The 16,161-nt window shown below is 47.0% G+C and overlaps 1 protein-coding gene across 1 annotated transcript; it reads right to left on the bottom strand.

Annotated features, from left to right (window-relative positions):
- Positions 1–12,607: 12,607 nt before the first annotated feature.
- On the bottom strand, positions 12,608–15,566 carry MYC (MYC proto-oncogene, bHLH transcription factor; the record flags this gene model as incomplete). Its single annotated transcript, XM_079722324.1, has 2 exons — positions 12,608–13,599; positions 14,810–15,566. 2 exons carry the CDS (start codon positions 15,564–15,566, stop codon positions 13,037–13,039), a joined length of 1,320 nt encoding a protein of 439 aa, XP_079578450.1. The 3' UTR covers positions 12,608–13,036.
- Positions 15,567–16,161: the final 595 nt, after the last annotated feature.

Here is a 16,161-nt window from a genome sequence, read left to right as displayed (position 1 = left end):
CAGAGTGCTGGAGTCGAGAGGAAACCGCCTCCAGTGAACTGAGTTCCTGGTTGCCCTCCCCCAGCTCTGCCCACATCAGTGGGTCCAACCAGGCTCGTGGAGGGCCTACCCCGTGCTTGACCTGATTCTCATTTGGACACTGAGAGTGGAGTTGATCGGTGCCACAAATCCAGCCCTGGAGGGGCTTACCCACTTGCACTGACTCGTGGGGCTGAATCGTGTCCCCCCCAGAATTCATATCCACCAGGAATCTCAGAATGTGACCTTGTTTGGCAATCGCATCTCTGCAGATGTAATTAGTTAAGATGAGCTCATACTGGATTAGAGCGGGCCCCCAGTCCAATGACTATCCTTATAATAAGAAGAGAGGAGACGCAGAGATAGATGCAGGGGAGAGGCCACGTGAAGACAGAGGCAGAGACTGGAGTGATGCAGCTACAAGCCAAGGCATGTCAAGGATTGCTGGAATCCACCAGAAGCTAGGAAGAGGCCAGTAAGGATTCTCCCCTAGAGCCTTCAGAAGGAGCACGGCCCTGCTGACACCTGTGTGAGTAAATTTCTGTTCACTCAGCCATACAGTTTGGGGTAAGTTGTTATGTCAGCCCCAAGAATCTGATATACCATTGTAAGAGGAAAACAGAATGCTGACACTCCTCACTTTGCAAGGTACCGTATTAACTGAAACTTGTGCATATTAGAATCGTGTCCTCACTTTGCAGGTTCTGTGGTAACTGAGGTCCAGTTTCAGTTAACGTGGAACCGTGCAAAGCAACGACTGTCTATACACAGCACTGCCCCCCAACCTGGGAAAGCACAAATAGCTTATAATCAAGAGAAAATTAATAAAGAGCAGGACAAGGTGAGTTGTAGAAGAATCAACTGTGGTGATTCAGGAAGGCCTTCCTGATATAAGTGAATTTTGAAAGATTAGAAGAACAGGCTCTCAGAAAAGTCACCTAGGGGAATGTTGGGGGCCTCCCTTATTTCTTTCAGGGTTCCAATTCTGACTCTACCACTTACTTGCTGTGAGATCTTCTTTACCTGAAGCTAAGTTTCCTCACCTGTGAAATGGTGATCACAAATCGGGGTACATCTGAGGGAAACCCAGACCTGATCCTTCACGGCAGCCCCTTTCACTCTCAGTGGTGCCCTGGTTTGTATTGAAAACCAACCAAACCAAACCAAAAAAACAAAAAAAAAACAAAAAGGGACTTCCCTGGCCCTAGAGGTCCAGTGGTTAAGACTCCATACTTCCACTGCAAGGGGCGCAGGTTCAATCCTTGGTCCTGGTTGGGGAACTGAGATCCCACATGCCCAGTGGCGTGGCCATAAAACAAAATAAAATAAAATAAAAACCAAACAAACAGAACTTTGGGATTGCTTTTATTTTCTACTTTTCAAAAATGAAATAATAATATCATATGCTTTTCAAACATCAACTTCCCTGGAGATTCTGATATTCAGGTTTCCTGACTGAGAACCGCTTGAATGAGGTGTCTTTGGTTCATTCCCAGACAATTTAGCTTAGGGTTTTAGAGCAAAGCTTCTGGAATTGGACCAAATTGGGTTTACCTCTAAGGTCTACAGCTTATTAGCTATATGACCTTGGCAATTCATTTACCATTCCTCTCCCCAATCTCAGAGGACTAGTTTTTTCCTTAATGCAATGGAGCTAATAACAGTGCATAATTCCTAGAATTGTTAAGATGATTAAATGGTATATGTAAAACCCTTAGCATAATATCTGTCACAAAATAATTATTTCTTAAATGGAAGTTTAAAAAAAAAAAAAAGAATCACACTTAAACTGTGCAGGGTTTATTCAGGCTTGCTCGGAGGAAGAAGTCTAGACAGTAAGAGTAAAGACACTACAGCATCCAGATGGCCTGGTGTCGGCTGTATCTGTGGGCCTGGACCCCAGTACAAATTATCCTTAATTGTAGATAATCAAAGAACAAAATATGCAGCCAAAGAGACAAGACTCAGAAGATGGTAAGTCCCAGGATTTGGTTGTATTTACCCTTTGTTATGGCTTTCAGTTCCCTGTCTCACTGCATTTTTATTTATTTATTTACTTATTTATTTTTTTGCTATTGTGGGGAAAACTTGAAGAATGCTTCGTCATACAGAGCTTTTTAGCTGCAAGAAATAGAAACTCCTACTGAGTTATTTAATCCTAAATAGAATTTTCTAGAAGGACATTGGAGAGTTCCCAGAACTGATGGAGACCTGGGAAACCAGGGCTGAGACAGGCTTGACACAGGCAATGCCAAACACCTACAGAGCCAGACAACTCAGTCTCCCCGGGGACAGGGAGCGACCAGAAAGAATGTGCTCAAACCTCTCTGTTCTGTTCTTGGTTCACTCAAGACTCAAAGTCCTGGGAGAAAAAAAAAAATCTGCTTGGTCTCCCCTGGTCACCTCCATGGCTGGAAGAGGTCAGGGCACTCCCTTGGACCTGCCCAGATCACCTACATTGGGTAAGAGGAAATTCCAAAAGTGGATGTGGCTACTTTATCCAAAGAAGAGGGGAGGATGCCTGCAGCCCCAGTGGCTCAAGGGCTCCTAAAAGCAGGCCTAGGAAACTCAAGAGTCGCTCTCCCAACTTGCTCCTGGAACTCGCTGTGCTCCAGACACAGCCCTTCCCCTGCCTGCACCTCAGTTTTTCCTTTGCAAAAGGAGATGTTCAGCTCGTGTGATGTTGGAGGCTTCCCATCCAGAATATTCCCAGCCCCCTGGCAGCTCCCACTGCTCTGACCTCCCATTTCCTTGTGTCTAATCCCCCCACCCCTGAGCTCACAGTCCTGACTTCTTCAGGTCAGAGGCCCATTTCTGAGGAGCCTGTTGCCAGAGAGAAGCCTGCTGGTGAAATCCCCCGGGCCAGCCTGGGAAGCATTCCACGATAATTTTTCAATTTTCCTGTGGAAAAGGCAGAAGTCTCCGTGCCTGGGAGGGAGATTTGTGAGGAGAGAGAAATGACAGCTTAGGTTTTTTAAAAAGAGAGACAGGGACCTGCCCGTCTCCTGGAGAAACAGCCCCTGGATGCCTGTCGGGCCTGGGTTAATCTGGTGATGGTTCGGGACCTAAGAGGCAAAGATGTGGTTCTTGTCTGACTCCAGATTCTTCAACTGTGGTTCTACCCGCCTTGGTTCCCAGCCCTCACGGAAGGCTTCTGTAGTGCTTCGTCTGGGACCTTCCAGCATCACACAGGGTACTTTGTCAAAAATCCAAAGCAGCCGTAAAAAAGTTTAGACTGGCACATGCCATCATGGTGCTTGAGGCTTCAGGACTTTCTGAAGGATGGTAGCTATATGAAGTGGCCGGTTAGGAAGTCAGGCTGAGGAGTGGAGCAGACCTGGGCTTGAATCCCACCTCTTCTGCTTCTTCACTGAGGGCCTTAGGGCTATTTTCTTAAATTTTCTTTGCGTCTTTCTTCTAGTCTGTAAAATCGGCATAATCACAGTCTCCTATTTGTGTGTTTGTTGTGAAGATTCAAGGAGAAAATGTGCGTGAAGTGCTTTCTCAGTACTGGCCCCGTAGAAAACACTTGATAAATGTTAGTGCTGTTATTATTATTTGGATTATTATTTTTATGTCCCAGTTGGAAAGAATGTCATATTTATGATTATCTGGTCTGAGCTTACTGATCCACGTTACAGACAAAGGTACGGAATACAATGCATTCCGAAAATGTCCATGAGGAAAATCCAGTGTCCTGGCTCTCAGCATCATGACTTTCAACTTGACCACAACCCAAGGCCACAGGGATGGTGCCACCAAGACCAGAGAGGATCCAGACAAACATAGTAGGAATGATATGACCTCCCCCACTGCAGAATCTGTCCTGAGACAACAGTCCCAATCCCTTCACAGGGCCCTGGGTGACCCAGCTTGGAGTCCATCCCTTGAGCACCATCCAGGGATGTTCTTCTCCTTGTGCTGCCTGCTCCTTCCATTCTTGTGTGCTCTGCCTTCCTCTAGGTTCTTCCTCTCTCGGAATATTTGGCTTTACTAACTCATACACATCTTCTGTGTCTTGGTTGAACACCTTCCCTGAACCCCTCGGCTATCAGACACCCCCATGACATTCTGTTCTTCCTCATGCCATTATGTTGGGTTCTTGAATTTATTTAGTTAATTACTTGTATAAATACTTGTTTGATATCACGATTCTTCACTAGATCGTTGAAACTATTTCTTCCACACTGGTGCCTACTTTGTATGCAGGAGGTATACAATAAATATTTGTTGACCCGGGCAGTCTGGGTGTGGGGATAAGACCTGGTGTGGCCTTGGAACTGAGCCAGTTTGGAAGATCCATCCCAGTGGTAAGCGGTCCCTAGTTTAGGAGATTATACTGGATTCACATAGCCAAGGAAACAAATCCTTTATCTCGAAAGACCTGAGATCTTGAATCAAGTCAGCCAAAAATGAGTAGAGGGTCCTTGGGAAGATTACAGCTTCTCTAGGGCCTTCTAGAAAGCCAAGGCTAAGATTGTCTCCAGCTCTATGTCATGTGTCCCTCAAGGAGCATGGCAGGAACAAACTCCTTTAAACATCAACCTATTGTCTATTTCTGGCCATGGATCTTAGTACAAGAGCTCACTGGCTGCATTTATTTTGCAACATTAACTGAGCACCTTCTATATGCCCAGTCAGTGCTTAGCATTGGGAATATGGAGACATGTCAGCAAGCAGCTCCAATTCCAACAGGGAAGCAAGAGGAGAACCTGGGCCATTCCAGTGGAGTTTTTAGATGGAAAACAGCAGGAAGTTGAGAAACCTGGTGATGTGGAATCAGGTGACCTAGGGCTGAATCGCTGCTCTGACACTGCCTTGCTATATGACCTTGAGAAAGTTACCTGATGACTCTGAATCTCAGGACCCTAAAGTGTATGATAAGGAAGCAAGTGTTTTGATCTCATGGGGATGTTGTGAGATAAAATAAAACAGGCAAATAACCTGCTGAATGATTGTCTCAGTGCTTAACTCTTATTAGCTACTATGAACAAAAATGTAGGAAAGGGGTTCCCTTTCCTCCAGTTAGAGGGGGCTTCCCTGAAGAGGTGACATTCAAAATGAGACATGGAATGTGTGTGATGAGCACTATTCAGGTCGAGGAACTGAGATCCAGTGGAGGGAATGTGCCTGGCATTTGAGAAAAAATGCAAATTGCCTCAATAAAATTGTAAGGAGTGATACAGCAGCAGGCTGGACAGGTAAGCTAGGACAGGTCATGAAGAGGCACAAAGATATTTGTACTTTATAGTCAGAGTAAGGAGAGCTCCTAAATTCTTGTATGTCAGGGAGGGATCTGATCAAAGACCACTTCTGTTGCTTTGAGGAGACCAGATTAGGGGCACTGAGAAGCTACTGTGGAGACTTAGGCAGGAGGTGGTGGTGAGCAGAGAGTGGGGGCAATCAGCAAGGAGACACGGGGACAGAGCTGAGAGGAAGTGAGGAGGTAGGATCTAAAGGACTTGCCGATGTGTTAGAAATGGAGGAGGAGAGAGGGAGAAGAGGAAGAGGAAATTCTCATTTACTGAACCAGTGCTGGACCCTTTCTCATATACAAACTCATTTAATTCTCTCAGCAGCCCTGGCAGAGAGGTATGATTCCTATATACTCCCACCCTCCCCTTTATTTCCTTTTCTCCCTGCAAATTGGGAAAGTCAGGCTCAGAGCAGCAAAGTCCTTTGCTCTGGGTCACACAGCCAGCAGGTGGCACAGCCAGACTGAAACTTAAGGTGTCTTCAGCGATGACCATTAGTTCCCAAATTTATTTGTTGATCCCCATCACTTGTGGAACTTAAAAAAAAAATACGGATCCTAGAACCCACCCTTCTGGACATTCTGGTTTAGTAGCTCCGAGGCAGATCTTTTGTAAAAAGATCCTCAGGTGATTTTGAGAATTCGTCAGGCTTTTAAAACATCTGGCCTCTTCCATGCACTACCGTTACCCAGTGAGTCAGTCTAGGGAACAGCGGTTCTTTTTGTGCACAAACCTTTGCATTTCAGGAATTGTCTTTCCCCTGCTGGATGGGGCTTTCAATCACACGTGCGGCCCCAACTCCACCAAAGGAGGAGGGCTGGGAACCAAGCTGATCAACCAGCCTCAGGGTAGACATGTGACACAAGGGGACTGATCAGAATCCTTTCTGAGGCTTTTCCTTGAGGGGGAAAGAGGGACCCGCTTTCTTTGAGGAGCCTGTGTTAGCCTATTGCTGCTGGCAGCCATCTTTGCCCCAGGTGGGGAGATCCTGACTGAGATGAAGATATGGAAAGAATCCTGAAGCCACTGTTTGTTTGAGCCCCTAGATCCAGTCACCCTTGGGCTTTTTCAGTTACATAAACTAATTACATACCTTTTGTCCCCCCACCCCGCATCTACCAGTTAAAGCTGAATTTCTGTTGCTTGCAACCTATAGATCCTGACTGAGACTCAAGAGACACTTTTGCTGAGACTTCTGCCATCTGGAATGAATTAGGTAGACATCACAGAGGGGAATAGATTTGGCATGAGCTGAGCACAGAGCATTGGATTGAACAGGGTAAAAAAGATGGACAACTCCAGGATGTAGAAACTTAAAGTATATGGCAAATACATTCATTCATTTGTTGATACACTCATTCATTCATTTAGCACAATCTTATATGCTAGATACTATGCCTGCCCTATGGTGTACAGTGATGGAGAAAGTCATAGTACGTATCCTCAAGGAGTTTAGAGTCTAGCAAGAGAGAGAGAGAATTAAACAGGTTATTTCTATACAGATGAACGTGTGCTGTGATAGAGCAAGAGCAGAGGGCTCTGGGAGCCTAGAGGAAGAGACTTGGCCTTGACTTTGACATTGCGACTGGGAAGAGTCACTCTGTAGGAGTGGCCATGTTCAAGAAGGCATCCCCCTCTCACCTGGTCCATTTATATTCCCCTTTAGAGTTCCAGGCAACGTGCTTGGCACCAGGCAAAGATGGAAGCTGCCCTTGAGATACATTTAGCTCCATCATTCCTTTTCTCCTGTATCTTCACTTCTCCCCCTCACAACTTCATCCCATCAGGCTACAAACTAATGATCTCTTTATCTTCAATAAGATAAAATCGAGATCAGTCAAGCAAATCAAACCAAATACAAATCCTTGTCTTCATTTGATAAATCCATCTCTTTCCTTATCTTGAGAGCTGGCTTCTTGAAAAGGTTGTTGAGAATCTGTTTCTACTTTGCCTCCTATTCATTTTTAATGCCCACAACACCATGAAAAAGGCCCTTCATTCAGCCATTCACTAAGACATTGTTGAGTCGCTGTTCAATGCCAGGCATTTATGTTGGCACTGAGTGAAGATTCATTGGTGAACAGGTCCGATGTGATTCCACTCCTCAAGGCAAGACAAACGATCTCTATAAAGAGTGGGGAGTATTTGGGTAGTCAGTTGTGGTCTCCTAGGGAACCTTGTCTAGTGGTCAGAGAATACTAGGAGGTGAGCCATGAAGGATGAATAAGAGCATGCCAGGCTTGTGGGCGTTGTGTTGGTGGATGGGTGGATGGTGGGTCAACAGTGTTTTGAGCAGAGGGGACAAAGCATCTGATTGGGAAACCAGAGAGATGAGATCTTTGAGTCAGTGGAAGCCAATGTGTGGAGGACTTGGAGGTGTAGGACAGCTTTGGACATCATCTGGAGGGTAGCAGGAACCCTCTGAAGGGATTTAAGCAAGGGAGGGGCATAATCATATTTGTGATTTAGAGAGATCTTGGGGGTGGCAATGATGGAGAAGCCAGTGAGTGGTTCTCAACTTTTTCAAGACCTAGAGCAACTTGTTAAAACACAGCTTCCTGGGGCCCATCTCCTGAGATTCTAATTCAGGGGACAATGTGTTTGCATTTGCAACAAATTCACAGGCCACGTTGGTGTTGATGGTCCAGGAATCACACTTTGGAAACTCCTGGAGAAGGTATGATAGGAGGGCAGGGTGCTGGGAGAATGGTTAGGCAGATGTTTCAAGTGATGGATTGAATGGAAGGAAAGAAGGAGAGGAAGGATCTTGGGTGGATGGGCTGCCCCACTGGGGAGGAGGTATGGTCAAGAAGATGCTTCCACGTTGCTAAGTCCAGTGGACCATTCTCTGCACATCATGCTGCCCCTCTTGCTGCCCCTCTTGCTGCCCCTGACACTTTTTTTTTTTTTTTTTTTTTGCGGTACGCGGGCCTCTCACTGCTGTGGCCTCTCCCGTTGAGGAGCACAGGCTCCAGACGCGCAGGCTCAGCGGCCATGGCTCACGGGCCCAGCCGCTCCATGGCGTGTGGGATCCTCCCGGACCGGGGCATGAACCCACGTCCCCTGCATCGGCAGGCGGACTCTCAACCACTGCGCCACCAGGGAAGCCCCTCTCTGATACTTTTGATAGAAGAGCTTCTTCCTAGAGTTGTCTCCCTCCTAAAAAAAAAAAAAAAGTGTCTTCTCCTTTGCTTCTCTTTCAGCATTTCCTGAGCTCTTTCCTTGATTCCATTTTCCCTGGGCGTTGGAGGGTGGTCTTCAGCAGCTCCCAGAGCTTTAACCCCTTCCTCCTACATAGTACACTGAAAAAGTGTTTGTGAAATAACTTAGAGTCTAATTGCCTTGGTTTCCTTTGTTCTCCAGTAATCCATAGGTGACTCAGGGCTAGGACCTTATCTATCTCATTTATCTTAGCATCTCTTCACACCCCCAGCACACTGTGGGCACACAGTAGGTGCTCAATAAATATTTATGAACGAACGAATAATTCCTGCTCTCACCATTTTGCCCACTCTGTGAATGCAGGCAAATTACTTAATCTCTCAAAGTTTTCAATCCCCTTATATGTAAATTGGGGATTAGGAATTGAATTTACCTTCTAAGAGTTGCTTTGGGGATGAAATAAGATAGATGCCTGTAAAGTATTTAGCACCTAGTAAAGATTGACTACTATTGTTGTTGTTTGGTTTTTATTGTTGGCGCTTGTGTGACTTTGGGAGAACTATTGAACTTGTCTAAACTTCATCAGTGTCGTCACATTTAGAAATTGCTCTCCCGCTGGGCTGCTGGGAGGGTCCAGTGAGAAGGAGGGTCTGGCAGATAGGAGGTGTATAAAGAAGGTTAATTCTCTCTCCCTGAGTTCTCCCATTCCCTGCCCCTAGAGACCCCTGACTGCACTGGCCTCTTTTATCCCTAGATGGGCTGATGGGGGGACAGGGGAAGAAAGTGTTGGGGACTGTGGCTGAGCTGCTCCTAGGCATTGTGTAAAAACAAAGCACATTCCTTTTAACCTCAGAAGATCTACAAGGCGTTAACACTTCCCCTCAACTGTGTCTTCCTAAAGAGCTTAGTGTAGACTAATACTGAAAGAAATAAAATTTAAAACAAAATGAGAAATCAGCTCAGAGCCATTGTAAATCACCTCAAACCAGTTTGGCAAAGTGAACATTCTTGGGTGTTTCTTCTACATTTGGAATTAGTCTCTAGAGTGATGAAAATAAAAACAAAAATAAACAAATGGAATTAGTCTAGATTCTCCGCCAAAGGATCTAGACTAGAGAAAGGTTATTGCTACAGCTTTCGTGGTGGGTGGTAGAGTCTTCTTAGTTTTTTTTTAAACAGGTCCCTGTTCTTATCCTATTGGCTTGTGTCTACACTCCTTCTCCTTTGAAATAGGTGTGTAATGGTCTATAACCTTAAAAGAGGAAACTTGTAAAGCTACTAGTGCATTTATAGATATTGTCAGGGGACACCCTTCAGCCTCTTTTAACCTAAGGGTATGCATTGCCGGGAAGAAATGTTTCAGAGGCCCTTAGCGTGTATACTAACAAATTCTCATCAGCTATTGCAATCAAGCCACAGAAAACCCCCTAACACAATTGTTTTGTCATCTTTACCAAGCTTTGTCTTAAAGACCAGCAGAGAACTCTACTTACACATCCTAGCTGTGAGTAACCTACTTATGAAGCTGGGGTTGTGAGAACTTTGTGCATTTAAAATTTTGATTGATTGTTTTTATAATGTGGATCTTCTTTGTTGCTTCCAAATGGCAGCATAAAGTAACACTTCCTTCCTCTTTATGCATTCCATCCCTAAACAAAACCACTCCAGGAATCCCCTGGGGAAGGCATTAATTCCTAGACAGTCTCCTGGGTAAAACGCATAGTTAATATTAACTTATTCCTTCCTGTATATTCCGGACCAAATCATAAGCTCCGCCCCTCCATCTCCAATTCTTGATCATTGTTATCTACAAAATACATTACACAATGGCATAAACCCTGGGGACTCTCTGGATTGGCTATTAGGGCCAATTTGTGTTGAGGTCAAGGTCAGCCTGATTTTCTGGAAAGAAGTTGGCATCTATTCTGTTTTCAGAACATTCCCTGGCTTCCTAAAGCTAAGAGAGGGCCTGATAGGTAGTTGGCGTGGTTCCCTTTCATCTCCACAGCCAAGCTCTGCATCCCGAAAGTTGTTTCCTGATAATTTGGAACGGGGAGTTGTTTTTCTAGTGAGGAACACTCTCTCCTATTCCTCAGGCTTGCCGGGACTTCGTGATTCAAACTAACACCTTCCCTGTTCCCAGGTGAGTCACTCCAGGCTGTACTCCAGCCACAAAGGGGCAAAGAGTGAATCGTTTAAGATGGCCCCCACTTTTGTAACACTTTGAGCTACTCAACTTCTGTGGATTGTATCCACCTTTGAATTTAGGATGTAGGGTGTGACAGCTTGAAGCTATTAGGGTAGGACTTAGGATCCAGAATAAAGGATCAAGAAAAAGACATTAAGGACTTGAATAAATTATTCTAGGGGTCAAAGCCAAAGACAGTAATTATTTATTGATTTATGGGTCGTGGTGGATTTAAATCCCCAAGCGAGTACAGGGATCTGAAGATCTACTCTGACACTGAGACAATGAGATAATTAGAACAGCGATAGTAACTTCCATTTGCCTATGTAGTCAGTGTTCTAGTTTCTGGTTTGGACCTTGGGGTTTTCAAAGGCTTAAAATTAATAATAACAACATTCAAAAATGCCTTTTCAGGGCTTCCCTGGTGGCGCAGTGGTTGAGAGTCCGCCTGCCGATGCAGGGGACGCGGGTTCGTGCCCCGGTCCGGGACGATCCCACATGCCGCGGAGCAACTGGGCCCGTGAGCCATGGCCGTTGAACCTGCGCGTCCGGAGCCTGTGCTCCGCAACGGGAGCGACCACAACAGTGAGAGACCCGTGTACCGCAAAAAAAAAAAAAAAAAAAGCCTTTTCATGTTCTAGTGATGAGCATGTGTCATGCATGTCCCTGTGTGAAGGAGGTTGGAGGAAGGGGAGTTTGTTGTTTCCAAAATAATGACTCACATGACAAAGAGTAACTATGTTTTATTTTATGATCTGAACAGTAGCATTTCCATATTGGCCACTTCCCAGGAGCAACCGGTGAATCTCATTTAACAAATGGCTAAGGTACGAGTGGATGAGCCATGGGTTTCTCATTGTGAAAGGAATAATTAAGCAATGAACAACAAAATAAAAACAAACAAAAAAACAAAACGAAAAAAGAGGAACCAAGGTCCCAGCAGCCCTAAATGCTGAAACTTAAGTCACGTATTCCACTTGATTGGTGACTCCTGTCCTCGTGACCGGCCAGTTTATTGCTACTGGCTTGTCTGAGAGGTGGTCTAGCACAGGTTAAGCCTGGGTTGGAATCCTTGCTCTACCCTTCATTATCAGTGGACCTTGGGCACATGGATAAGCCTTGCTGTGCCTCAGTTTCCCTATTATGGGGAAATCAACAGTACCTCCTTCATACGGTTGCTGGGGAGTTATCATAAGGAAAATGCATAGAAAAATGCCTGGCGCTTAAATAGTTACCCCTTGGGTCGGTCCATCAGGCCCCAAACCAAAAGCATTCTTGTACTGCAGACACAGGATGAGCTAAAGCATGATAGCAAAGTGATAAGTGTTTTTCAACAAACATGGGACCTGGATTCAGCCTTTTACTGTGTGGTTGAGAAGTTATATAACCACTCTGAGCTTCTATATTCCCTTGTTTGTAAAATAGGGTTAATAACGTGCCTCCCAGAGCACCTGGTAAGAGCAGGCAAGCAGCAAAAAAGTTGGTCCCTGCTCATCCCCCATCAACTGTTTCAATGGGCAGGACCCCTTGGACTGCAATGGAGCTGGGGAATGGCATGGAAACTCCAGAGTTTTTCCTTCATCTTCCTCCCAACCCCCAGTCCTCACCCCCCTTTGTGTTCTTAACTGTTATCTTTAACCCTTTTGCCTACCTCTAACCCTCTCACCAGCCTACTGCCCTTTCATTCTTTGAAGTATCAACTCTAGCCCTTATCACAAATCTCCAGGAAGCATCTTATAACCCTGAGAACTTAAAGACCTTAAGGCCCCAGACCCATTAGAACAAAGGAAAGCCCTCACCCTTTCTTAAATAACTTCTTTTCCCATCTTCTAAAGCTCACTCCCTTAAGGGCCAAATTCTGTTAATTTGTAATTGATGAAAAGAGAATGAGGAAGGAAAAAAAAAAAAAGAAAAGAAACAAAACACTCACAACTTAAGATCTGGCTCAATTATATATTTGCCAGGCATTTTATTTTTTTCTAAAAACAATAGAAAAAAATCAACTTTAAAAAGGAAAATGTACTTAAATAAAAAAATTATGGTATAACTGCTATAAAGGTTTTATTAAAGTTATTTACATTTAATGGCTATATTTACAAAGGAAAATTGGATAAAGTTCAGGATTTCGTAAAAACAATTCTTAAATACAAATCTGTTAAAGGGGGAAAAAAAAAAAAGATGGTAAGCATAAAAAAAGTTCTTTTATGCCCAAAGTCCCATTTGAGGCAGTTTATATTATGGCTAAACCTTTCAGTCTTAAGATCCAGCCAAGGTTGTGAGGTTGATCATGCATATGCAAAAAGTTCACCCGTAGGGAGTTCTGTCAGAAGGAATCTTTTTCCTCACTTTCCCTTAGTAACAAATGAGAATTTCATGAGGGATTCATTCCAGTTCCTCCCTCCAATAGGTCAATTTATGCGCAAGAGTTCCGTAGCTGTTCAAGTTTGAGTTTCAACTGTTCTCGCCTCTTCCGCAACTCGTCTTTTTCTGAAACGAGCTTTTGCTCCTCTGCTTGGATGGACAGGATGTATGCTGTGGCTTTTTTAAGGATAACTACCTTGGGGGCCTTTTCATTGTTTTCTAACTCCGGGATCTGGTCACGAAGGGCAAAAAAGCTGCGTTTCAGCTCGTTTCTCCTCTGGCGTTCCAAGACGTTGTGTGTCCGCCTCTTGTCATTCTCCTCGGTGTCCGAAGACCTGGGGCTGGCACATTTGCGATTGTTGCTGATCTGTTTCAGGACCCTGCCACTGTCCAACTTAGCCCTCTTGGCGGCGGGACAGTCCTTCCTAGTGGAGGGGGGCGCTGCATAATTGTGCTGATGGGTGGACACGTGGCATCTCTTAAGGACCAACGGGCTGTGAGGAGGTTTGCTGTGGCCTCCGGCAGAGGGTGACCCCGATTCTGACCTTTTGGCAGGGGGCTGTCTCTTTTCCACAGAAACAACATCAATTTCTTCCTCATCCTCTTGTTCTTCCTCTGTAAGAAAAGAAAAAGAAATCGCCCAGTTAGCCACGGTTTCCTTAAAGCAATCAATGACCAGATTAAATCAATACTGTGCAAATACAAGTCATTATTAGGGAAGAAAGGACCCTGAGGACTTCCCTAGCAGTCCAGGGGTTGAGACTCCATGCTTCCAATGCAGGGGGTGCAGGTTCCATGTCTGGTTTGGGAACTGAGATTCACACACTGTGTGGCATGGCCAGAAAAAAAAAAAAGGACCCTGGCACAAAAGTTATCGCCAGAGAACTAACCAATCGTCTCTGCTCTTCTTCTCATGAAGAGACAGTCTCAGGGAGGAAAATGACAGCTGGGTTTATGGCACAGACAAGAAAATTACAATTTACCAGGATACAACATTGATGCAAATTCTTACCTAAGACTTAATGAGGTGCTGGACACACCCAAACAAAGCACATTCCCAAGCACCTCCTCTTTGCAAGGGACTTTACCAAGAACCCTTCAGGTGTTGCAAATGATAGCTGCAAATCTTTGGTATGACTTTAGCAATCCCTATTTTACTGGAAGTGGAAAAAAAAAAAAAAAAGTCTTGCAGCTTTGCCAAAAGTCCTAGGGGGTGGGGGATGGAAAAAAGGAGTACAGTTTTGGAAAGGACTTGCTTTTAAGTGTTCAAAAGAGGCCGAAAAGATCCCAACTCCTCAGTCCATACATTTTTAAGGCACTTTCACTGGCTTAGAGCACTCAGGTGGGTGGCTGCCCAGATCCTGTCCACTGCCCCTCTTCATTTTTGTGGATCTGTAGTCCATTAAATTCCAACAGCTTCTCAGAAGTTAAGGGAGGTAATTCATTCACTCTCGAAGAGATCAATCCTCTCAACCTCATCACGATCCCCCCACCCCCCAGGGCAATTAAAATGCTTAAGAGGGGTAAGAGGGAGCGGATAGAGTTGCTAGATAAGCTAGAAGATTTAAAAACCCAAATGAAATTCCTAAGGGGAGGGAGGAGAAAGGAGGGGGCTGGCCACTAGGGCGATCTTAGGGGAAGGAATGGGAGGCACACTAAAGCCCAGTGTTTCAGGGATGATGAGCTCCCAGACCCTTCCAGGCCTGCCATTTCTTTTCCAAATATAAGAAAAGAGAAAAGGCAGGGTCAACTGAAGTGGCCGCCAGTGAGAACAGGAAAGACAGCCAGCCACCCCCTCTGACGGGCCTGGAGGGTCCCCGCTTACCAGAGTCGCTGCTGGTGGTGGGTGGTGTCTCCTCGTGGAGCGCCAGGGGCTCGGGACTGGCCCGCGGGGAGGACGCGGCGGAGGAGAGCAGAGAGTCCGAGGACGGCGAGAAGGCGGCGGAGTCGGGGGAGGCGCAGGGCTTGGGCGAGCTGCTGTCGTTGAGCGGGTAGGGGAAGACCACCGAGGGGTCGATGCACTCGGAGGCGGCGGCGCTCAGGTCCTGCAGGTACAAGCTGGAGGTGGAGCAGCCGCCGTGCCCGCGGGCGGGGCTCGGGCTGCCGCTGTCTTTGCGCGCAGCCTGGTAAGAGGCCAGCTTCTCCGAGACGAGCTTGGCGGCGGCCGAGAAGCCGCTCCACATACAGTCCTGGATGATGATGTTTTTGATGAAGGTCTCGTCGTCGGGGTCGCAGATGAAGCTCTGGTTCACCATGTCTCCTCCCAGCAGCTCGGTCACCATCTCCAGCTGGTCCGCCGAGGAGAAGCTGCCGCCGCCGCCGTCGTCGTCTCCCCTGGGGGAGAAGGACGCGACCGTGACGTACGAGGGCGAGCAGAGCCCGGAGCGGCGGCTCGGGGACAGGGGCGGGGTGGGCAGCAGCTCGAATTTCTTCCAGATATCCTCGCTGGGCGCAGGCGGCTGCAGCTCGCTCTGCTGCTGCTGCTGGTAGAAGTTCTCCTCCTCGTCGCAGTAGAAATAAGGCTGCACCGAGTCGTAGTCGAGGTCATAGTTCCTGTTGGCGAAGCTGACGTTGAGGGGCATCGCGGCAGCCTGCTGGAGGGGGCACACAAAGGCGGGGGCAAGTCTTCAGTTAAGGGGGTCTTGGTTGGTGCCGAAATCCCGCGCAGCGCGCAGCGCGCGCCACAATCCAGAACCACTCCCCTTCCAGCGCTGTTCCCAAATGGGGCCGGCGGGGGTGGGGGGACAAAACAAAACAAAACAAAACGGCACCCTTTTACCCCCTCTGGGTGACCCTCTACTATCTCAGACACACACTTGGCGAAGCAGCTCCGTAGCGCCCGCGTAGCTTCCGTCCCCCGGGAGCCCGGAGCGCCAAGACCGGGAGTCGGCCCGGCGACCGCCGAGCAATCGAAATCGGCTTTGGCCTCCTTAACAGGCCGGGGGAGGTGGCGCGGGTTGGGGTGGGGTGGGGGGAATGCGATCTGCCAAACGCCGAGGCGCAAAGTTTTGCGCCACCTGAAGGAGGCTGCGAGAGGCGCCGCGGCGGGAGCGGCTGCGCGCGGCCCCCTCCCGCGCCGGGGCCCCTCGCGCCGCGCCCGTTCCCACTCGCGCCCTTGCCGCGCTCCTTCCCCCGCCGGCGCCACCGCCCCTCCCAGCCTCCCTTCTCCGCCTCCTG

This window comes from Hyperoodon ampullatus (genome assembly GCF_949752795.1).
Source record: "Hyperoodon ampullatus genome assembly, chromosome: 17".
In the NCBI taxonomy this organism is placed as follows: Eukaryota; Metazoa; Chordata; class Mammalia; order Artiodactyla; family Ziphiidae; genus Hyperoodon; species Hyperoodon ampullatus.
The sequence above is the reverse complement of the archived record's forward strand: the minus strand, read 5'-3'. Positions and strand labels throughout refer to the sequence as shown.